We start from the raw sequence: 25,136 nt of genomic DNA on the forward strand, positions 1-25,136 counted from the left end.
CCTAATTTACTTAATGTACAGTAAATAAAAGAGTTTTATTACGTGTTATATTTGCTCATACATCGAAGAATAGAATGGCTAAGTCAAATGTGTGCCAAGAAAAGGTGTCCTGATTTCTTACTTCGTCAGATGGTATCCCTACTTAAATTGCGCTTTTCTCACATTAAATTGAAAATCCTAGTTCATTCAAACACAACTATTAAGATTGAAAAAAACGTAAAAGAATTATTTTAGGTTCTCACAGCGAAGCAATGAAACTCGTTATCGGTTTGAGTATGGATTGAGATCTTACATACTTTATTCGTTTTAATATTTCTTTCAAATCAACATTAGGTGTGACGATTCGTTATCTATCTGCGATCGCTAACCATAATTGGTTTTTATTTAATTTTTAGTGTAACTGGGTTGTATTTGTGTATTTCGAACATCTACATGAATTGTAGTTTCTAGATATTTTTTGTGTTTCTCATTACATTTAGTATCATTTTGCATGATATCATTAAATGATACTTCAATAAATATTGTACAAAAAATATACAAAGCAAATTTACAGATTATTTTCGAATCTTGATCATTCACGCCTTTGATGTTTTCTATTTTTTGCATGCAACAGTAATAACACTAACAGAAAGACCTAACAAGTTGCATTCAATGAAGTTACAAATGAGTAAAATGTATCGAAAAAAGCAAAAATACTGTTAACATATCCTCAAATGATATATGTATTTTTTAGTTTTCGTATTCTCTAATAGAGCTTTCAAAACCCTCCGTTTCCGCCGTTTCTATGTGCCGTGAGTGCTGACTTGGTAGGAACTATAATATCTGCTTGTTCAAGTAAACTACTTCTAACCTACTGAGAAGAAAACCGATAATTTATGATGGAAGTTGTTTCATTAGAGTATTCCAATTCATGCGAATGCTTTATCAGTCATAACGCTTAGATGACGACATCTTTTTTAATGTATTATACATTCCATCGTTCATGATAACTGAAAACGTCAAAAGTTTACAATGGTTATGTAATGTTAATAATACAGTTTCTGGAAAAAGCATTCACACATTTTCCTCAACAAAGCTTATTAAAACAGGTCTAAATGATGTGCATTTATTCAGCGTGATAGAATGTTTTTCACACTATTATTTCCACTCATACAGCTTAAGGTGTGTTATCTCGGTGCCAACTTCTCTGAACATTTCGGGATTACCAGCTTCTTCTATAATCTTATTCGCTTACCTTCTCGAGAGGTTTGTACAGAAATAATTTTCTGTTCACACACGTTCAAATAAGGATAGTTTCATTTGTTTTATTTATTTACATTCACTCACAGACCCGAAAGTCGAAGAAAGCCTGGTTTAAAGTAATTGCAGGGCCGTTCAATGGGATGTAATACAGTAAGATAATAATTTATTAGCTAGTGAGTGTTCTCTTGCTAAGAAACTGTTACATAGAAATGGGACAACAAAAGACGAAACCATAATTGATTCAGTAATATTAAAGTTTATATGAATCAGCTCTACAATGTCTCTATACGAAGCTTCTTTTAAATTTCGGTTCTACAAAGTGAAACCGTTGAGCGAATGAAAAAAACATAAAGAAATGAAAGCCACTTCTTTGCAATTCTCTATAAGTTTCAAAATAATTATGATTATTGGGACTTAAGCGCTTGGTTCAGTATCAGATTACACTGAAAATTAAAATCACGTAAGTGAATAAATATAATCAAATCTAAGCTTATCATGTAACTAATTATATTACCTACAAATTTTCATAGACAACCATAAAACAACCAAATATTGCTTAATTTATGATTATAGTATCGAATGAAATGACTAGAGGATTTCTTTTAGATTCTACAGCGTCGTACATATATCATATAGGATACTAGTATTAGGGTGTTCATATTTTTTATGGCAGCCCTGGCATATCTTTTCATATTTTCACAGCTATAAATTTAAGACTTGACATGACGGTGTACATACTTGATCAAACAAATCAGTGCAAATCACATTAAATTCAATTGAGATCTTTGGTCGATCCTCTCTGCGAACGTATGCAAAAGAAAAACCTATACCAACACATGAAGTATATGATTTTAGGCAGAAAGAAATGTATTGTATCGATTAGAATAATTCGCTGTTCATGTAGAATTGTGAAGCTGATACTCTAGGGAGTTGTTTCAGGTTCTATATACTTGATTTGGCTAGGACCTATTCGAATAACTGTTTTTGCTATTCACTTTGAAGCCGCTTGGCTCTTTCATGTCTAACCAATATGTTTAAAAATTATACAGTCATTAAAATCACTCTACGTTAAATAAATGTAATACAGGTAAAATCTAGTAATCAATCAGTCGGCCATCATTGAAAAAAATAACAATTTATACGTCTAAACGAATACTTCATACCTATTTAAATGCTTGATGCGCATGTAAAGCTTTCTAAGATCCTTCGCCAGCGAATACCGCTGATTTTCGCTTTGGCAACAGTACTGATATTGCTGGCGCTGACTGAGATTCCGATTGAACTGACGACTGAGTATGTTACTGTTCATCATCAGGCTACCGAGTAATCAGATATTATCGTCAAAATTTGCGAAATTTCTATCCCAACCGGATTGTCCTTCACCCGATTCGTCGATTGGACCAGCACCTGCTGAGCCCTCGAATGGATCTTTACTGCTGGACGTACCAGATGCGAAAAAATCATCATCTTCGAAGGGATCGTCAACCTTTTTTGCAAAAATATTGACACTATCTGATTTTCGAATATTATCTTGTTGTGTATGCGTTTGCTGCTGGTTTGATGTTTTCAAGATTTTTTTGTTACCATTTGTGCCTGTTACCGGAGCATGCATATCCGGTGTCCACTGATCTTCTAGTTCGTTATCGGAACGTCCGGCAAAATCATCTTCAAACATATGTGAAGTGGCTGTACTCGTTTCGGAATTAAACTTGGATACAGTAACGTTCTCATTGAATCGCAGCTTCGAAGCAGCCTGAGAACTAGGAGCCCCTCGTGCGGGTGCTGCAAAATCTGCTTCGAAGCCTGCATAGCCTTGAGCCTGATGTCTTTGGTAATGACGACCAGGATCTTTCTCCGAAAAATCGTTAGAAAAACGGAATGCTTTGCTACTGTGATGAGAAGTCTGAATAGGTGCGGCGGGTGGTGCTGGAGGAGAGTTAAAGTCACTCTCAAAACCATCACCGCCTTCGAAGTTTGACTGGTGAGTATCACTCAGCTCATCAAACTCAAACTCCATTCGTACATGTTTTGCACTCTTTGGCGGAGTAGCCGATTCGAAGTTTCCTGAGCCAAACTTACTACCAAACCGTTCTTTTTCTTCTACTTCAAAATATAAATCACGGCTGTTGCTTTTTTTCATTCGTCGTATAGCTTCTTCTTCGTATTCGTACCGAGACATTTTTTTAGCCTCTTGTGCAATCAGTGTGTCATTAAGCGTTCTTGCTTCCGATCGTGGAGTGGTTTGTTTGTAATGAGCTGACGGTTGCCGCCGTCCATAATATGATGGACTGTCATCGATGCTTCCACCTATCATCTTATTGTTGCCAACTTCTTCATCATCATCATTATCGTAAACTCCACCTCCGCCGGCAGCCACCCTCGCATCCGCCTCAAAATCAAAATAATCTTCCTTAGTTCGTGATGGATAACGCATTGTGGCATAGCCTGGTCGTACGTCCGGTTCTTTGGACCGAGTTCTTCCTTTCTTACGGAATCGACGATCTCTTTCGCCATCAGAACCAGCAAGTGAAGTGTTAAGCATCATTCTTCTACTTTCATTATACCGTCTTTCTTGTTCGGTCGCACTGGAAGGCCTCTTCCATCCCGGTTTGCCACCCATGGTTACTCCCCAAACATCGTCATCTACTACTAGCTTACCTCGAATATTTTGACTAGAGCGATGTATATTGCTTGGATCTCCCCGTCTATTACCAATAAGATCACCCTCGGAGTCCAGATCTGGTTCATCCAACCTTGCACTGCCAGTGTTTCTCATTCCCCGCCGTAGTGGTCGTGGTTTATCCAACGATAAATAACGTTCCCTTTCGCGATAATCTCCTCGACTATCTAAACTACCATAAATATCACCACTTCCAAAACTTTTCCTCTCGTATGAATCATTACTATCGCGATCAAAACTTTTTCTGTCTCTATCGTAGAAGTAATCCCTAGCTACCCTAGAATCTCGAGGTGCCCGCTCATAAATATCTTCGTAATCGACTCTACCTTTCATAATTCGTTGATCATATCCTTCGTCGTATGGATCATACTCGTAATTGGGCCTACCCCGTTCTCTATAATACTTTCTTTTGTCGTAGTTCTTGTAGTCTCTCCTATCGTATTGCGACAGGCTCTTCGGTTCCCGTTTCTCATACGGTGGTCCGTAGGTACTTCGCTCGTAGGCATTTCTATCGAAGGACCTAGATCGATCAGGTCTTTCTTCATCCTCTGCTGGTGACCAATTGGGATGTTCGTAAGACCAGTGTTCATCTTCAAAGTTTTCACGACTCCTAGAGTTCATTTGCCCTTTCATACGACGCCGACGATCGCTGCGTTCTTTCTTTTCATCTTCGTAATCTTCATCGTTTGAATTGATACGTTTTGGAGGAATCCTGGGATGATGATAGCGTTCACCTGCAGTTGGTGGATGGTGGCATGGTGGGCGTTTCCGAAAGTCAGGACCATCTTCGTCCCATGGAGAAACATCACGCGATGAAGATGAAGTATGTCCTTTGTTAGGCCAACGCCTTCCATAATCCCGCTCAGTTTTCCACTCTTCCTTAGGGTCTGACGAACAAGGTGATTCCGGGCCATTTTTCTCTATTAATCGAAGAAGTTATCAATAGCTTCATAATTCCTGAAACTAACAAAAGTTCGCTTTCCTTACCTTTTGATTGACGTATCGCATCAGCCTTTCTCTGTGTAGGTGCTGGTTCTGGTTGATCAAACACTGCCCATGATTCGTTCGTATTAGTTGGTGTAAGTTTCGATGTTTTACAATCTAAAATAAATAGGGGACATCAGTTATTAGTCTTCATAAACATAGTTTGTTATGACTCATAAACAAATTCTAAAAAGAAAACAAGGTTTCTATTTTTTTTAAACAAAGCAAAAAAATGGAATTTCTATTGCTTCTTACAGTTTTCTTCAGATTGTACTTGGATTGTCCACATTTGCCAGAAGAGTATTATAAGTAACAATTGAAAAACGCGTACATATCTGCTAATAGGTGATTTTCTAGTCGAAATTTAAACGGAAATCTCATTTTAGAATACAATACTGTTCTATGAAAACATTCAGTTCAGTTTGTTTTTTCGATGCAAACGTTGACATTAAAGTGGTTGGAAAATAAGGAAATAAATATAATATAAAAGAAGATGTTAATTATACCTTTAGTTCGCTCCGCTTCGGGAGAAGATTCTCCACCATCACCACTTAGCGAACCAGATGACCGTTTTTGCAGTGAATCGGTTTTCATTTTCATTCCGACATTGACATTCGTTTCAATGCTGGTTACGCCCGCCGAAGTTTTCCGATGGGGTGAGCTTATAATTGGACTCTTGTTCAACGGAGATTTCGATAGTTGGATTGGTGAAGTGCTCATATCATTGAGAGTAGCCTTTGTCAATTTTTCTACGGACATGTTTTGCTGTCGAGAACCATCTTCTGTAACGGCAGCGTTGACTGGAGATTTTGTCATCATTGGCCGACTAGGAGATGTGGATGTACTTTGCAGTTGTGGGGATATTACCGTAAGGCCTCCAATTGTTTGCTGGGCTGGTGATAACTGCCCAGTGCTATGAAGAGATAAATTCGATGCTGCTTTTTGCATAAACACATCGATTTCCAAATCCTCTTTCGGTGTGTTTCGAAAGCTCAGATTTTGAGGTTCTTGTGGTTCTAAACCCGGTAATACTGGATGAGTATGCTGTATATGAAATTCGTCGTTAATGTCGGCATCGGAAATGTTGATTTCGGGAGAATGGCTTTCATGTTGAGGCATATCCTCGAAATTCGCTTCAAACTTGTGTTCATCCTCGGTATCTCGATCTTCAAACGAGGAAGATTCCATACGAGCTATCGGTGCGGTAGATGCAGAATGATGTGTTGGTTGTGGTTTCTCGAAAAGATCCTCTACCAGTATGATATCTCTCAAAGCGGCGTATCGATCTTTGGCATGTGCAATAACTTCAGTTATCTTTGTGTCAATTTTGGTCATTGGCATTGACGGTGGACTTGTTGCCGAAAACATTTGTGACTGGGAAGGTGATCCAGTGAGTTGTTCTGCTATTATGTTAGGGGATAAACGTGTCATCTCGTTAGCTACCTCTTTGTCGAAATCTAACGATGTCATTTCAGAGACCATTTTTTCGTGGTCGTTTACTGGTGATTCCTGAGTTGGACAAATTTCTTTTTCAATTATTTCCCGGAACACTGCATATTTGTCGATTACGGGACCGCTGAATACCGGCTGGGTAGTGGGTTGCACTGGCTGTAAGTTCATATTATCGAAATTAGCTACGAATGTATTTTCGTCGCCAAAATCATCGTCGAACTTGGCCACGAATGTAGCATCACTACGTTCGTCAAAGTTAACTTTGAATACGGGCGAATCGTTAGTTTCGGCTTCTGGATTCCACGATGTGGCCGATGAGGGCGAATTTTTAGTGTTTTCAATAAATTCGGAAAGATATGAGGTCAGTTCTACCAATGTCATAGTGCTAAGTTTGGTTACGGGAACATTTAGTTTTATAGCCAGCTCATCGATGCCTAGTGTTAATAATTGACTGAGGGTAATATCTGGCAACAGTGAGTCTTTATCTCTGTAGGTAGGAGACTTAGACTGAGCTGGAGGAGTCGGTTCATCGAGATTTCGTGGATCGGTCTCAGATTTGCGCGCGGCTCGTGTTTTAGAAGCTTCCTTCCGTTGTGGTGGAGGTAACAACGTTGGAATTTCTGATCTTGTTGAAATGGGTTGCAGATAATCATCTTCTTCGTTGAGCTTTTTGAAAGGACGTCCCGGCGAAGAACCATCACTCCTGTTCACTTTCCTTGACGGTAAGGGCAAAGGGGGAGCATTATCACTGGCAGATTGGTGCCGTAGTTCGAATTTCGCACCAACAAAATCGTAGCGTTCTTTGCTAGCGCCGTCTGATCCCATTGAAGATCCGGCAGTGACGGAAGGGCCTATTCGAGGTGTGGGCCGTATCACAATATCAGCAAACTGTTTCTTAGGAGGGAGTGGAGGTGGCTCAATGTGCGATCCTGAATCAGGACGTGGAGGAGGCTCTGGAGCTGCCTCATTCTCGCTTAACGAATCGCTTTCTTGCAAACGTCGCATATTTATACTGTTTGAGTCTCTTTTTGAAAACTTTTGCCCGAAAAGATTGGGTTTCATTTTTTTAGAGCTATTACTAATACTGGATATCACATCAACCGTATTCTGCTTGAACACGTTTGGTCGATTCCGTGCTGTACTTGTGATTCCAGGAGGTGTAGAATCGGAATTCTGGCGCTCTAGGCGTTTTTGACTTATATAACTTGCCCAACTTTCCGGGGGGAGAGTAACTTGAAGCGGCCCATTGTAAGCTACTGGACTGTCATCCAATCTATTTTCTTCAGATTTTGTGACCGGTTTAGAAGGACAATCGTCTGAATATTTAGTTTCTGCTTGTCTGGGAGAAGATGTACGGGAAAAATGCATATCAAATGGATCAATATGCAGCTTGGAAAAATCATCATCTTCCATGAATGGGTCCGCCACTTTATTGGCAAAGGGGTCGAGAAACTCTGTGTCCAATGGTTCCTTCACCTTACTTTCTTGTGAAGACTTATAAATTTCTCCACTACCTGAAGAGGGTACGTTTGTACCAGCAGAAAGTGATTGGGGTGATTGACGTTGTTGGTCTTCCGATGAAAAGTTTGCATTAAAAGTACTGTCCACACCAGACAAATCCTTGAGCACCTTCTTTGGAGGATTTTTCAACTCTTGAAAGAAATATTTCTTGTCTATATACGGTTTAATTTTACCCGTCCCAAGCGGATCTAGGTCTGTGAAAACATCGGTGTAAGAAGATGGTTGGGGAGCACTCGATGATGACTGTAGTTATTAAGAAAAAAATTATTAGGTTGTGCGTTTCCGTTGAATAAATTAACAATTCTTACCTTGAAACCTTCGTCTAAATCTTTAAGGTTTAGTTCATCAGAGTATTTAACAGGATCAGGATCAAAACGTGACGTATTTGGTGGTGAGTTTAGCCAGTCATCGTTCTGGATTGAGTTACTCGATGATAAAGTAGGGCCTGGAGTTGAGCTATTCGGAGGCGGCAGAATCATAGTAGTTTGTCCAGCTGGTGTTGACGGTGCAGGAGGAATAGGTGGAGATGAAGATGATGTGACAGGCACTGGCTCTGTAACAGGCAGGTTTTCTGTTGATCTGTGTGATAATTTTAGATGTCGTTTACTTGATTCCGGAGGTGGTAAAAGGTTATATGCCTGTTACGAAAACAAAAATTTATAGCTCACACTTAAAGATTTATTTTATCTCTAGAAACAATTACCGGTGGAATGTTAGTAAAGGAATCACCGAAGGGGTCATCATCGATAACATTTTTCGTGGGGACTTCATTAGGAGTTATCCTTTCCATCTGTGTGATTCCTCGTTGAATCGAACTAAGTTCTTGTTCTAGATCCACAAGATCGGCAACGGATTCCGGAGACTTTTCACTTTTAACGTTCACTTTCGATATACTACTGCTTCCTAGACTGAAATTAGTTTGTGATCCAGTCGCACCGTCACTTGACAAGTTTTTGCCGTGACCATCGATATTAGAACTCTTCACGGACATGGCTACAGCTTGATGTTCGTGAGCAGTGATTTTGCTCTGAATATGTTGCCGAGCAAGTTCGATTTCTTTCTTCTTTAATTCGAACACGACTTGGAACAGATCGCGCATAGCCAACACCACTTGGCTGGCAGCTTTGTCTGTTTTAATTCCAAAAAATCGATGTCCGCTATCGGGTGATCCAAAAATATAGCCAAATGCACGCGAATCCGTCATGTCCTGCGCGATAAACGATATTTTATGCACTGGATGATGGTAGAGAGAGTCCTGTAACAGTAGCATTTATTAGTATTGAATATATTTATTCTTCAACAATCGGCAGTTTTTTTCCTCGCGCTATAAATGCAGACTTTTTTATCCATAACTAATGAAAATCCACAATTTTATTTTTCAAATAACAACTGCTTATTTATCAGTGATATTTCTCGTAATTGAGATGTATAGCTATACCCGTTTTGACGTAGGATTACGTTTTTCTTCACTATACACAGTAAAAAAAATTACATTTGTTCAAATGCACATAAATGGAGCATTGGAAACCATGTAATATTCCGTGTGGCATTATATTCACATGCAATTTAAATGAATATATTTTTAATTTGCATGCATATTTATATTCAAAGCTTAATATTTATATCACTTAACGTACAAATTTACATGGTTTAAAACGGTGCTGTATTGTGCATTATTAACGGTGTGAAATTGTATATGTTTTTCACTTTATGTGCTAGAAACCATTATGTGCTTTCATTTGTATTAGTTGTAAATTTCATTTTTTCGGTACTGTATATAGTATGTTGTGAGATGAGTATGTAACGTTTTTTGTTAACAGAATAAAAGTTTTCAAATGCTAATAGCTCTCAATAAACTGTGCCGAATTCAATAATTATTATGTCGTTCGAAAGTTAAAATATACAAAATTTTCATAATATGATAATTATCGCCACCATTTTCTTGTTGCATGGTGAAAATTACGGGAAAGTTTATGGGTCAAATATCCACACACTTTTTCTTTTTTTTTTAATTTATTTATTTATTTCGTCAATCATATATGTAGACTGGTTACAATAATTTCTAAACTATACACGAACATAAAACAAATTAATTTTGTGTCCTCAGCCTCAGGACTTGAAATACTGTTTTAGTTTATACCGGGACATCGTAAAGTCAATGGCTTCGCAGTGTTGATTATAAGAATTCATCATACTATTTATAGGCGTATTCCGTACGATGATGGTTAAGAGCAAATAAACTACGGTGTCGAAGTTGTCGAATGGGTGCATAAAAGTTCAATTTAGAAAGTAGTACTGCTGAGTCAACGTTCTGCGAAACGATATCGTTTACAAATGAAGCCATCGCGTACTCTCGCCGTTCTTTTAATGTTTGAATGTCAATCAACATGCAGCGTGCTTCATATGACGGAAGACGATGTGCGGTCCAACCTAGCTTACGAAGAGCATATAGTAGAAATTGCTTTTGTACTGATTCTATTCTTTCTTCATGTACGCCAGGACGAGGAGACCACACAATGCTACAGTATTCCAGTGTTGACCTCACATAGGCAATATACAAAGTTTTGATAGTGTACGGGTCTTGAAAATTGTAGCAGAAGCGTTTGATGAACCCTAACATGTTGTTTGCCTTGTGTATGATAGTGTTATAGTGGTCGATGAAATTAAGTTTAGAATCTAAGATTATTCCTAAATCCCTAACTTTATCACATTTCTTCACATTCTGATCCCCTAACGCAATTACAATTTTGGGCGTTGTTAGTTTTCTGCTAAAGGATATTACATTGCATTTTTTACATTTAATTCAAGTAGGCTTTTCTTACACCAGATGTAAAATGTGTGGATTTCATTCTGAAATACATTGATGTCTTCTTGACTTTTTATTTCCAAAAACAGCTTCATGTCGTCGGTATATGTTAGAACTTTAATATTTTTGAGGATGAAGGAAATGTCGTTTACGTACAAAATAAAAAGAAGTGGTCCTAAGTGGGAGCCTTGGGGAACACCTGAAGTAACTTGAATGGGATTTGACTTTTTTCCATTAAATTTTATTATTTGTTGCCTGTTTGTTAAATATGATTCAATCCACTTCAGGAGACCAGACTCAATTCCAATTTTTTGCAGTTTAAAAAGTAGCATTGGTATGTCAATTTGGTATGTGTTTCCATACGATTAACTTTTTTCCCCAATACAGACATCAAAAAGGTAGACCAAATGATAGCTAGTATACGATCATTGGCTGTTAGAAGCTGAACGATTCATCAGGTTAAAGGCTCTCTAATAAAAATCAAATCAAATCAGGCTAGATATGCGAACCTTTCGAGCATAACTTTCGGCGAAACTACCTGTGGTGCAGCGAAGAAGGCAATGGACCACCATTGGATTCAGCGATTATTTTTAGTTATCATTTGCCGTCTGTGTGTACGATTGTATGCGCTATTTGAGTTTGCTGTCCTTTGTAATGAAGAGTCTATTGGAGATGCTCTCACGGTAAGAAATCATGTACAATCTCCATAGCACGTTTGCTTTCCTTTGTACTAAAGATTTAATTCCCTGACACGAACATTAGAAAGGTACACCAACGAGTTATTTCCCTGACACGTACAGGTAGAAGGTAGGTACGTAGAGCAAATGATTGCGAGTATATTTTCATTGACTGACTAACCATAATGCATAACATTGAGTGAAATTTCCACATCGGCAGAAAGTGTAGGGTAGGGAACGGCTTAAGCAGTAGCGCCTATTTTAATCAGTCGAAGAAAACAGGCCTCAAACTCCTGCATTTTGATCAATATCGAAAATTTCAATGATGGAAACGAAAACTTTGATTGTCTAGCTGTCTTACAAATATAAAAAATACCGTTAATCACAAAGAAATCTGTGAACAATTGCAATTGAAACAAATCGACCTATATTGCAGCCATTCAGGAGCCACTTCAGGTGCTGAAAATAACGCCTGCAAAACAGGTGGAAACTGCTTAAAACAGGTTCAGGGTGATTGAAATAGTGTCCCTCGATTGGTAACTTTGATTGATGATTGTTAAAGTTTGCTAACTAAGTTTTACATTCTGAGACAAGTTCTGACAGAGGAAACGATAGAGAACAGATTGATATACTACTGTTTGAGTTTCACCCAACACATTTCGAGTATTTCGTCTGAATACACAAGCGGTTCGTAAAGCTGCTTAGAATATGTTCTTACCCTATAATGTCTTCGTTATGTGGAATTTTTATCAGCTCGTGTCTTCGTGTTGGCTCATTCACAGCTATTTGTGCAACCTTTATTTTAGAAAATTGTGTTTGTTTTCCTATGTACTGAAAATCTGTTTGCTTTTGTTTTGTTTCCCTAACACAGACATCAGAAAGCTAGATTGAATGATTTCTAGTGAACTTTCTTTGGCGAGCAATGTCAACCAAATAGCATCGCATTCGATAAAAATTTTCACATCGACCAATCGTCAGTTCCGCGTAGTATTGGTAGATGTTTTTTTTCTAATGCAACGTTCATTGCAAATTTCGTCCAGTTTTCTTAATACTGAAGAGATATTTTCCTAACACAGACGTTAGAGAAACAGATTTAATGATTGCGAGGAAACTTTCATTGGAGAACAATGTCAACTGGTATTACATTCGATGCAAACTTTAGAAAAAAATAATCACTAGCAAAAAAGAACTAGCATACCTGTTTAGAAGGCAATGAATCATCAATTCAATGTATTATACAGTTCGGAATCCTACGTCAAATCTGCTTTTGTGCTTTGAGGCCCATACCCTCATATTTTTTAAATATCATTTGAAAAAGATGTGTTTTCTGAACAAAACGTGATTTTTGAATTATGTTTATCGTTGTCCTTCGATTTTGGAATAAAGGATAAAAAACTACTCGAGATCTATTGAATGACAGTTTATTCTTCATTTGAAAAACGAAGGACAACGATAAACATTTTGTCAAAATCGCGTGTTGCTCTGAAAAATACCCTTCTTCAGCCGACACATAAAAACCAGAAAGCCGTGTAAAGCTTTACAGCCCATTTAACTCTAAGGCTATCACTGCGGTAAACATTAATACGTCGTAACCAACATACAATTAGACCTAACGAAATTAACAATTATTAAGTTTCATATACATACCCCGGTTTTTTCATCTCTCAACCGTAATCCATCAATGGTAACGTGTATCGTGATTCTTTGCTTGTGCTCTCCAGCCGCTCTAATAGCCATTTTGAGATCCTGTAAAACATATAAATCTGCAGATTAGATTATATTCCAAACATATTTGTTTAGCTAAGATCTGATCGAATTCGACAAATGTATATTTCTGTATGTATAAACATTCAGGTTTTTAAATAAATAACCACACTTTCCTGGTTGCTAATTAGAATTCAACTGTGATTCATGACCTCATCAGTTAAGATTTCTAACAAGCCTATACAGATTGCAACGCACAAAAAAAAAATGATAACGATTTCGAATAACGCGCTGAAGGTTCCTAGTGAGCACAAGGCGCTTTGCTCTTTCGCTTTTGTACATCCTGATCGTTGATGCGTAAAATTACGTTTGTTCAATGACTGCAGTTTCATTAAAATGATTAAGTACTTTATTTACTATTTCGCATCGTGCGCGGAATAATTTGCCTTCTGTTTCGCTTTGGCTGCTCCGCTCACTCTGCTGTTGATATAGATTTAAATAGGATCAATTTCACTCGAGTGTTGCTCTCGGTCTAGTTTGTCAGAGCTGGTGTCCGTATTGTGTGAGTGCACTCTTTAAACGAATTCGTAGCTAAAAATAGTCCTACCTGTAATGCTTCCTGACACATACGATCTCCCCTGGCCTCGCCGACCTCCAGGATGCCAATCAGTTTGGCCTTGAAGCTCACTCCGTCCCCGAAGAACCGTCCTGGTTCATTCCGGTCTAAGAAAAAAAGAAGAAACAGAAATTTAGTCCAATGAGCCATGGCATGACAGTTTACTATTTATTTTGAATAAAAAAATAACATCGTACTTTTCAACATCGTGACGTTCTTGTTCTCACTACTGTGCTGAATGTATTGAAATCTTTGTGCGACTGCAATGTTTCAATTTGTGTTCTCTGTTCAATCCAGCTTGAAGGGTGCAAAATTCACATCCACCTTCACCTTTTGTCACTTGATGTAAAATTGCATTAAACGTTTTTATATAAGTTTTTTATACATATTTGACACTATATTGGTATTAATTTGGATGGCGTCGCATAGTTAGCTTACGACTTGATTCAACAACTATAGTATAATTTGGCATAAAACTGCTAAGCCATTATGTCCTTTAACAACATTTGGTCTGTTGTGTTGCTAGGTATCCCATCAAAGCGTATAGCGCTGATGATTATCATATTGCTTTCGAGGTACAGAACAAATTTGAACCTCTCCCAGTCATATTGACTATCCCAGCAGACGAGACAGTGATTGAATGCGTTATTGAACACAAACAAAACATACAGCACTTGATCAATACCGGTCACATCAGATTCGCTAGTGCGGTTTGCACAACATACAGCTTCAAACACTACTGTACTTTAAGAAACAATTTAACCATATCCTTATGCAAAAAATCTCACAGTTTGATTCGTTTGTACACTCATTTTCTTTAACTCGTTCCAAGTCCCAGCTGTCTGACGTTTGATTCTCGAATGGCGATGAGAATCAAAGTTGAACTTTATTAGATTCGACGGCTACAATAGTATTCCTGAATGAATGAAGCATACATTCCTAGGTTCATTCAATATAACCCATACACGAGCCGACGGTTAACAGCAGCGTGAACTGTGTGGGTGTTTCTTTTATGTGCGTATTTAAACTTCTTGTCCATGAATAAGTACCGTATAGTCAAAGATTTATGTTTTATTTTGTGGCTAAGGGTAAATGCTTTATTGAAGGATACTACTAGCAGCGTAGACGTATAGCTTTGAGTATAATGCATTAAGTTTGTTAGTGGTAAGAGGACGTTTAGAATCGTGCAATCATTTAGTCGATTAATGACGGTGATTTTCTCTAAGGCTAAGCATTTAATAGTTTAAATTTTAAATAATCATTACATCAAAAGGCAATCTATAAATCTTAACCCTCTAGTGCCCAAATAAGTTTTTAGACGGACTACGAAAAAATCACTATGAAGCTTTATGAACGTTTTTTAAGTTCTCATTGAAGCTTCTTAGAGGTTTAACTGAAGACTTTCTGAAGGCGGAACTGGGTACTAGAGGGTTGAATCTTCATCTGGAAAAGATGGAAAATTAATTTTTATTCAACTCAGGTTTGAAATTTACACGGAGAAATCGAGTTAGGGGTATTTGGGGTGAAATGAGCACCTTGAGGCAACTATTAATTTGATCATACAAAATAGCCTGAGTTATTCATTAGCAAATAATTTTAATTTCTTTAAATCAGCATTTCTTTAAAAAACTAGGAGAAAGGCAATAATATATCAACCTTTTTGGTAGTAGTGATGATCCCATAAGAAAAAAAAACATTCTAATGCATTGTTCAAAAACTAACGACAAAAATAATAAAAAATGGTAAAAAGAGATTAAAAATAATTAAAAATGGTAAAAAAATTAATATTGAAAATCTTGACTTTGATTGGGATCTGACAATGACTGAAAAACCGGTGTAAAATTGTGTAACAACTCCTCGAAATCCCGAATTTGATATTTCCCCCGAATATATTTCCCCAAATGGGCTGCTTCCCAGAAAACCACAATTCTAGCGTATTTCCGGCGTGTACGAGTTTCCTTATGTGTGTTGTATGTGTTGTTCTTGGTGTTATCGACATTTGTTTTATTTCTTTCTATCCAGTCAAGTTTTTGTCATTGCATTCATTATACTCAAACTTTCTCGATAAATAAACAAAATGGCAAATGATAACAATCTCGCACGACTCAAACGGAGAACACAACTTTTTCCTTTCAACCTGTAATACACAAGAAAAATATTTTCTTATTTGGAAAGGTCGTCCGCACATAATCATGTACTGTCGTCAAAAAATGCACAATAATTAATTTAAATACATTAAAGAATAAAGAACAAAAGGCCACTACCGCAAGGTTGACCTAAAACTACACAAGGTTGTTTCTTACATTGCTGGTAGTGATTATTTTATAAATTTTGTGCAAAAGAGGAGTTGAAGTGCTACCGAATTTCAATTTGCACATGTTAATATTCATCCACTAGTAAAATGATTGGTTTGTCCGAGAAGGAGAAAATATTATTATAATATCATAAACAGATATTGGAAATACATCTCATTTTGATCTCAAAATAGTTTACATAATTGATGAAGTAACAAAAAGTAATACCAAAATATTGTTTCTCCAAGACTATATGAATAGCAAAGTTTGATATTTCAATAACAAACCAATAATTTGTACTAAAAATCACAAAAATGATCGATTCAGATATTTTCAAGTTATTGAACACTAAATGTATAACTGAATATATTATGACTAATCATTAATGAACAATTTTCACTTAAAAACTTACTTTTAATGAGATATTTTGAAAGAAACTCAAATATCTTATTAAAGGCATATCGAGATATGATATCAAAATTTTATAATATTTTCATATCCATGTAGGTACGAAACGTGAATATCTTTTAAATAACACGATAAGTTCTCATAGCTAAATATGTTATTGATGAGTTATGATTTAGTTATGCTCTCCTGCCTGGGTGAGCAGAAGCAGGTCCTTATATAAATAGTTCATTCCCGGTTAACTAGGTATATAATTCGATCGACTGTGTAAGGGAAAGTGAGCATTAAACGATCAATTGAAGTCTGCGTTTAAACACGGGTTGAGTTGTAATATGAAAAGTAAAAGACCGGAGCAAACAAGTTTATTTATAAAGAAAATATTTCGATTGAGATTTTTTACGTCACCTTGTACCTACAAAAATGTGTGGGCTCGATCGGAAAGGTGTATAGGCTATATCATATAGCCCGATGACTACATTCCCGGTATATAATACTGGTGACCGTGCAAGGAAAAGCAACAGGCCTTTGAAAAGACTCCATTTTTCTATGACCGAAAAATAACAAGCAAAATATTGGAACCACAGTGGGTTCGAAATGGAAATGGAGCCACAAAAAAAGTCACATACAACCCAGTGCAAAAGCATAGGCGCGTCTAAGGCCTGGAAAGCAAGCATCAAGCGACCAACCAGTGGTCGAAATCTGCGTTTAAACAAGGCTTGACAATTTGCAATAGTGAAATAGTCCGAATAATCAAATGACAATTTTCTTCCCGACGTACCCGACGGGTTCGGGTCGGTTTTCGAGTAACGCCAAAAAATATTTTACGGATTCGGGTCGGGTACGGGTAATTTAAAATTCAAGGCTTCGGGTTCGGGTCGGGTACGGGTTTGAAAAATTCCCAATTGCTCGGGTACGGGTAATTCGAGTTTCGTGCATTATGAGAATTTAATTTTTAACTTTACAAGCCTAGGTGTTTTCTCAATGTCGCTAATCTAAAAGATGAGAGAAGAAATCGCCCATTCTCACTCAACGAGAGATCGCCCAATACTTATTCTGACAGTTGCCGGTAGTGTTTGCACCAAAAGAATGCAATCATGCTATCTCTCTCTAATGTGAGAGTGAATAGTTTTTTCTGCAACCGTTTTGAGTTAAATGTAATTTTTGCCGGTTTTGCTTTCATATCTGTCAGGGAAACCGCAGACCATTGAGATGTTTGGTACGAAGCAAATATATGCGATTTGACAGCGATAGCATAGTCTTGATTTGCACTCCCAAATTAGGTTTTTGTGAATGCAGTTAATTATCAATTTTTTCAAGTTTTAAACAATATTAACTTTGAACTTATTATAATATTTAGTTTTCAGGTTGCTGCGATGTTCACAAAAAACTTGTCGTTCATTTTAAACTCTATCAGACATGCACTTTTCACCATTCTCCGTGTTTTTCTAGTAGGGTAAATTAACATATAGTGGACCCCCTCCCTTTAGTGGCCCAACGCCAGATTAATTCATTTTATGTGAAAACTCGAGTGATTTTCAAAAAACTTCCATCGGGAAACATCTTGTCCAGCCAGTCTGCATCATAAGGTTAATAAAATAAAGGGGTCCACTAAAAGTTAATTTGCCCTATTCTTCTTGTTGTTTTGATCTGGTTCATTATGAAGCTATTATAAATCTTTAAAAAAAATCTATTGAATTTTTATTATTCTCTCGAAAACAAAATACAAATTTCTGTGAAACATACGTATGCATTCAAAATAAATAATTGAAATCCCTGATCAATTTTAATATGAAGTAACAAACACGAAAAATGAATCCCAAATGCTCCGTACATAGTTATGAATAGATATTTTGCAGAGAGATAAAAATGGTCAAATTTTTCAACATCAGATCGAATGAGTGGACAGTTGCTACACTGGATTCTAGGAGAACGAATATATCGCCTGGAACTCCGGGCTAAATAATATTCGTTCATATGAACACTCGGTGCTAGCCTAACTCCGGTCTTCATCTCGAGAAGCCACCTATGACAATCAGTGCATAAAATGTGCGAAGTACCCAGGTATTTAGAAAAAAAAATTAAATTAAATTAAATTAAATCAAACAAAAAAAAACAAAATCAAGGACGGGTCGGGTACAAGTCGGGCAATTTCGGCGTTTTTTTTCTTTCGGGTACGGGTCGGGTACGGGTAATTGGAACAAATATTTTTCGGGTTTGGGTCGGGTACGGGTATTTTAAACAAACCAGACTTCGGGTTCGGGTCGGCTACGGGTTGGAAATTTCTCGGGTACGGGTAACAAATTTCCCATACCCGACCATCTCTACTATGTACCGAATTTTCTGAGAGACGTAGTTCTACGTAAAAAATTCAACCAGAATTGCAGCTATTTTTTGGGTGTTAAAGGTTTTCTGCAAAACATAGTCAAACTGCTTGATATACTTTCGAGGATTTCGAAAAATTCTTCCTCGATAGGATTGGTTTTTCAATTTTGTTTTCCAGGCTTTTCCGTGCCTGAATATAAATGTGAATATTGAATTATTTTGGATCGTATGTCTTTTTTATTTTCTTTATGAAAAAATTGTGTTTTAATGACTGATAAATGAGTATCTGAAAAATAGCTCAAAGAATACTATAGCTAGGTTGTTTGATATTTTAAAGAACTATTCCAAACACAGTTACGTAATTAATTATAGTGTTTACTTTATTGACCCAATTGTTCCGATTTGTTTTCATCCAACCACCAGGATTGATCGGAAAAATCAACGCAGAAAAATCGAAATCATATGGACCACATCAATAACATTTCTCGAGGAACATTTCAAAAGGTCCTATCTGACATTTGTAAACAAAACCCAATTTATGCGTATCCATTTAGAAGAGCTCCTTGTCTTTAAGCTTAGTGAAAAAAAAAATTGGTTTTGATTTTTATAAAAAAATAGAGTATCCGAAAAAAACGTCCAATTTGAAAAGCAACACAATATCGCACAGCTTTCTGATTGGACCTTTTTACCTACTAGTAGGCCAATCTGTTATTCGAACAAAAACTTTGACAGATGCAGATTGGACCTCGCACTTTCAACTGTTGCAAAACATGTTAAAATTGTTTATCAGTGAAATGAAGTGAAGAAAAGGAAAAATGAAGTTATCTTCGTCTAAGCTTCAGTTGTTGCTCGGTAACTTGGAGAATTATTTCGGAATTACTTGAGTTATTTGTGATACTTTGTTTTGCTAGATGCCGCCGAGAGAATTGATTTGCGTCTTCGAAGTCCAAAGACCAGAAATCGCATGACGATTTTTATCGCGGTTTTAGTATGTGAGTAAATGATCTCTCCAGGCAATCAACTGATTTGGAAGGTAAAGGTTAATATCATAATTTATGTTAAGTTATAAATTGAAACTAACAATATGATCACAGATTGTGAATCGTCATTCGAGGCTCAGTATCAACCTCGGCCATGTCACTACCGTCCTACTAATGGAGGTTGTCCGCACGACGGTATAGGGACATATAACTGTTCCCCTTCTTACCTCCATAAGATTGGTTCTTGTGATTGTTCATATAGTCACGAGTATAGCAAATTACGCAACGCCAAGACGAATTTGGTAAATCTAGTTTATTCTTGTTTATTGTTAGATACTAGATACTACATTATCATTTTTAATATGATTTTAGATGGAAATTTGGCATTGGAAACTACGCACTGATAACAAACATCTCGCCGTCACCGTTGTTTTTTCTCTCGCGATATTTTATATTATTAAATAAATAAAACATTCACCGTTTTGTTACCGTTTCTTAGCTTTTTAATCATTTAACTATTTCAGATATTTATACATCTCTAATCCTCTTGTATGAGCTTTCACTTATCATTTCCCTCCTTGAACCCTACTTCATCTTCTACGGTCATTTCACAGACGATTAAACCCTCACCACCTGCCATCATGTGGCTAATGGATTCCTGTTTTGATATACAAAAGAATTTGATGCAAGAATAATGCTCGTTAAAAAAATAAAACTCCATGGAAAAATATTGATAATATTTTCATGGAAATGTATCTAGAATTCGAATATCCTATGACAATCCTATCGTATTATCGTTGATCATAATAATAAATTGGTTCTTGTCAAGCCTTTGTATCCATTGAATCAAAGGTTCAATGTGTTACTACAAGACCTATTAAATAGGTCCTATGTGATAATGAAAACAACATAGGTCCTATGTAACAAAAACATCAATAAAACCTGAAAAAAAGCATAAAAACGTTAAAAAAGGCACTGGAGGTGAAGACGACGGACTTTCACTACAATAAAGATCATATACGTAATTGAATTTTGTTTCTGTTAGAATTGGTAATTAAAAAAGATTTACAAAACTTCAATTTCATTTTTCTCTGATTACCATCAATGTCAGATAGGACCTTTTGAAATGTTTCTCTAGATTTATATACTTAATGTTTCGAAAATTACTGTGATGTACAAATTAATTCGCTTGTATTGTATTGTGAATTTAGCAATAAGGTCAATTAAGCAATAACTACAATACTCAAACAGTTGAAACACCATTCAAAAGATACTCTTGTATCATCTCAACAATATCACAGAGGAGAATTCCTTTTGAAATAAGGTAATGTATCATGATTCGAACAATTTAACCTATTTTGGTACATAAATTTTCATGTCACATTTTCATCAATAATATCGCATTAAATCATGAACAAATTGCGTTAATATATCGTTTAACAATAAATTATAGTTAATCCGACGTGAGTTCATAAAAAAAAACATTTTATTTAATCATAGAATTTGTATTATGATATGAACAGGGAATAGCCATTTTATCTCGAATTCATTTGAATTCAAGCATTTGGTTAGGTATCTGGTTAGGTAACTATTCTTAACATTCCAAAATGGGCACTTTCTCGGAAAAAAAGTTTTTCCAACAAAAACTTTTTCATGAAATACCTACGTGAAATCCATCTTTTATCAAGCACAGGCAAAGTGAAGCGGGAAAGTCTCAGAAGTAAGCTGTACAGATTCTGATTCAATGCTGTTTCGATCATGGTACAAAACAGGCCTTCGAATATCACCAATAATTCCAACTTTAACCCTTTATAAGGCCATGCAAACTGCGATAGGGACATAAGTTAAGCAAAACGTAAATAGAATGTAAAATAATCCCCAAACCCATTTTGCACACTTCTAGTAGTTTTAGAAAACTTGGAGTGTTGCAAGATACTCTTGGAAGTCCTCGGTTAAGCAAAACTTATAAACTATATTATATGGTGCAGCAAAAAAATTTTTTCGTTGGTGGCAATATAGTTGCCACCGCCATACGAAGGGTTTTAGCAAATATTTTGCACAAAAAGTGTTTCTACATAAAATTTAAATGTTTTAGGAGCTTTTTACGGAAAAATGTACGGAATCATTCAATGATACTTCGCAAATCGATCCCGATCGACCATTTCCGATTCCGCTGAAACTTTTCACAGTTGTTCCTTTTTGATAATAAGGTCATTTTATGATACCGCCGTTCTTGTTGTCTCTCGACTGCTGTCTCGTTTAATTAAAATGTGTGGTTCTAGAAAAAAAAAGTACATTTTTTTTTCTGTGCCAAATTTTCAAAATTGTCATCAAATATTAAATATCTCAAAAAGTACCTTTTTTAAAATATTTTGTCAAAATTTGGTGATGGTAAAGCTACACATCACAGTGTTAAAAATTTATAAGATCATGATACCAATCCAAGCCGCTGTTTTTGTACCTTAAACGATCACTAACTCACCGGCGAACCCTGTTATCAGAAGGTTGTGAAATTAAGAGGAACACACAACGTAACCAATTTATACAGTACGTGTTCATATCGTGTCAATCCAGATTTAGAGAACCAGAAGCTGAGAGATTGGGCTGATTTTTTAAAAAAGGTACTTTTTGTAGTATATTATATTTTGTAACCATTTGGAAATTTTGTATTTTATTTTTACTTTGATACAGCAATTTTTTTTTATCATAACTAACTTTGTTCCGTTGTTCAACAACAAACAAAAGCGAACCATCAAAGTAGTCGGAGGGAAAAAACGAAAATAGTCTATTGCTGTCATATAAAGTATGCAGTTTTCTCAGTTTCGAGAAAAACAAAATAATAATGCCGTTCCTGTGGTGTCAAAGTATGGAAATGAAAATATATGCCAGTTACGCTTGTTTAGCTATATTATTCAGAAGCCACTCTGACGCTTTGCCAAAATCGATGTCCATGTTTGACGACTTGCTCAGGGCAATAGTTGCTATTACACAGCATGTGAACATAATAGCAACTTTTGATTTGATTCATATTTATTTGTTTTGTCATCATCATTTTATGCTCCACCCACTAGATGCGTCTAGCGATGGTTAAGGTTTTTAATGCCGTTAACTCGTTTCAACAACAAAATCAACATCGTAAATTAGATTATTGATGATGAAGTTTTTTGATGCAGCGCTGCAACTTCAGTTGTTACTTGTAACTAGTCAATTTTAACGTAGTAACAAAAAATGTTTCTTGTCACTTCTGAGTTTCTTTGGTGTATAAATTTCCATTATTTTTTATTATATTTCAAATGTTGCGTGGAATGCAATCCAACTGACAGTGAAAGAGATTTGAAATAGATTAAGTTAACCCAGGGTAAGAAATATTTTATTTCGCTGCACCGAATCGTAAAGCTCATTGATTAATGCTCAAAAAAATATAATTCGTTTTATTTTTAAATCCTATAACTTCTCAAAAAAAGTTACAGTATGTGAGGATGATGTATGGAGGTAAAGAATGAACGCTGACGCAACTCTTCGGCGGCAATGGGCGAGACATGTATTCAACATCCCTAATCTCCACGAAACTGGGAAAAAATTGACAATTGTTCACTTGATTCAAATACTTACACTTCAGCGGGCTTGTCTTCTTCCTGAGGGTCTGCATTTTTCTATATTTTTGGTATACTAAACTATTGGTATCTATTCTGAACAATTTTTATCCGTCCATGATGAAAGAAAAAACTTTTATTCACATTTTCTACATCACATTTAATTTTTTGTCATCGTTATAATCACTTTTCTTATAAAAATGAGGCAATTTCTTCCAACTTAATGTAGGATACCTTTTGACATGTGTTTTACTAATTATTGGTATGGTTGAGTTAAATGGAAAATATATCGTTATTCATATATAATATTCCATAATCTGTGAAAACATTTTCTATGTTAATGTCATGTTTTTTTTAATAGTTTCCTATTATGCTTGCTCACAGTGCCACACGTATTTTCCGTATTCTGTCTTAATGCAAAATTCACTGCACTTTTTAAACAAGGAATTATCGATCTAATCTCACACCATCGTCAAGGAAAAACGCATTAAGAATATGCTAAACGGAAAGACTTAAAACATCTACATGAATCAATGGTTTTCTGGAGAATTGAAAACTTGCTCAGACATGTGCATAGTCAAAAGATTTCCTCGAAATGAAATGCAATCAATAATTACGTTTTTTCAGTCACAATTAACCATTGGAACAGTCAAGTCTGTAGTGACGACAATGACGACACCGACGATGATGTGATGGTTACCGGTATGTTCAAATATCGATTTTTCCAATGCTTTATATAGAACACATGAAATTGCCAATAATATCTATCCGTTTACCGATTCATGTTTGATGCAGTTATGGGAAGAGAATTCAGCATAAATCATTGCAAAATAGCTCAGCATTCGAACACATTTTCAAACTAATTATCGGTTTGTAACATTTCAAACTAAAATAGAGAACTTCGCAAATGCCACAATTTTCACACCCACAATATCGTTCATCTAAGACACTTGTTCACAAAAATTCCATCTCACATGCACTGTGCCTTCAGGTTACATGCTATTAATTTTGAAGATATCACAACTACGCCCGTCTGCGATCTTTGTTCTAAGGATTTTCAGTTTACGATCCACAAAACCTTCTCTGCCATTTTCATTAATTTTCATCCCTTTTTCACCTTCGATATACGCGCGCGCTTCACATGCCCCCAACTTTCGCAATGACTGAATGTTCATGAAGACTTTGGTGTATTGGTGCGAAAATGTATTCGGGAAAATTTTGCTCTGATTGACTGATAGTGCACTGTCGCTGACGTTTATCTTAGACATTTGGTAAACATACGTTGCTCAGATAAATGAAAGTCGGATTCGGTATTCTCTGGCTGTTGAATGGGATTGAACCCTACTGGTTGGAAAAGTCACCACCCACTGAACTGATCGTTGAGGAATGAACGCATGAACTAGTAGGATGCACGATCACTAGGTACCGAAGCTTAAGGCATCCACAGAACCAGGGGACTGACTGGTGTGGTCGGCAAACAGCATATATTTTTCATTTGTCACTCATTTATACTGGTATCGGCGATTCTGGTACCCAATTTTTGGTTGGTTGACATGAAACAAGTGAAATAGAAATCGTTTGTTATGATCAAAGCCTTGTTCCATTTCATGATTGAATTGTCGTGCTGATTTCATATGACCAATTCGTCAGCAGCGGATTCAATGTTAACAATTCAAATCAAATTCATATATCAGCAAATACTGCAACAAATAAATCGAATAAGAATTAAAATTTACGTTTTGTACGCAGAAATCTGATTTGAAACTAGGCTTAGACCAAGGGGCTGGCAAGGTAACTTTCTGGTGTAACGAAAATCCATGTGTGTGCCATTTATCGGAAAACCAATCCTGTTTGCCATCA

At 36.3% G+C, this 25,136-nt stretch overlaps 1 protein-coding gene across 7 annotated transcripts; it reads right to left on the reverse strand.

Moving 5' to 3' along the window:
• Positions 1-261: 261 nt before the first annotated feature.
• LOC129720885 (protein disabled) lies at positions 262-24,474 on the reverse strand. 7 transcript variants are annotated; one of them, XM_055672770.1, is made up of 9 exons: positions 24,251-24,474; positions 23,296-23,528; positions 13,674-13,789; positions 13,010-13,108; positions 8,583-9,134; positions 8,188-8,517; positions 5,413-8,122; positions 4,910-5,023; positions 262-4,842 (listed from the first exon to the last, which is right to left on the reverse strand). In XM_055672770.1, the coding sequence occupies exons 2-9, from the start codon at positions 23,330-23,332 to the stop codon at positions 2,570-2,572; spliced, it is 6,231 nt and encodes a 2,076-aa protein (XP_055528745.1). In that variant the 5' UTR covers positions 23,333-23,528; positions 24,251-24,474; the 3' UTR covers positions 262-2,569. The 7 variants fall into 7 exon arrangements, with proteins under 7 accessions (XP_055528745.1, XP_055528740.1, XP_055528744.1 ...); XM_055672765.1 differs by having other exon boundaries at positions 23,296-23,372; positions 24,053-24,474; XM_055672769.1 differs by having other exon boundaries at positions 23,296-23,510; positions 24,053-24,474.
• Between the last annotated feature and the right edge of the window lie 662 nt (positions 24,475-25,136).

Source organism: Wyeomyia smithii, chromosome 2 (genome assembly GCF_029784165.1).
Source record: "Wyeomyia smithii strain HCP4-BCI-WySm-NY-G18 chromosome 2, ASM2978416v1, whole genome shotgun sequence".
Lineage (NCBI taxonomy): Eukaryota > Metazoa > Arthropoda > Insecta > Diptera > Culicidae > Wyeomyia > Wyeomyia smithii.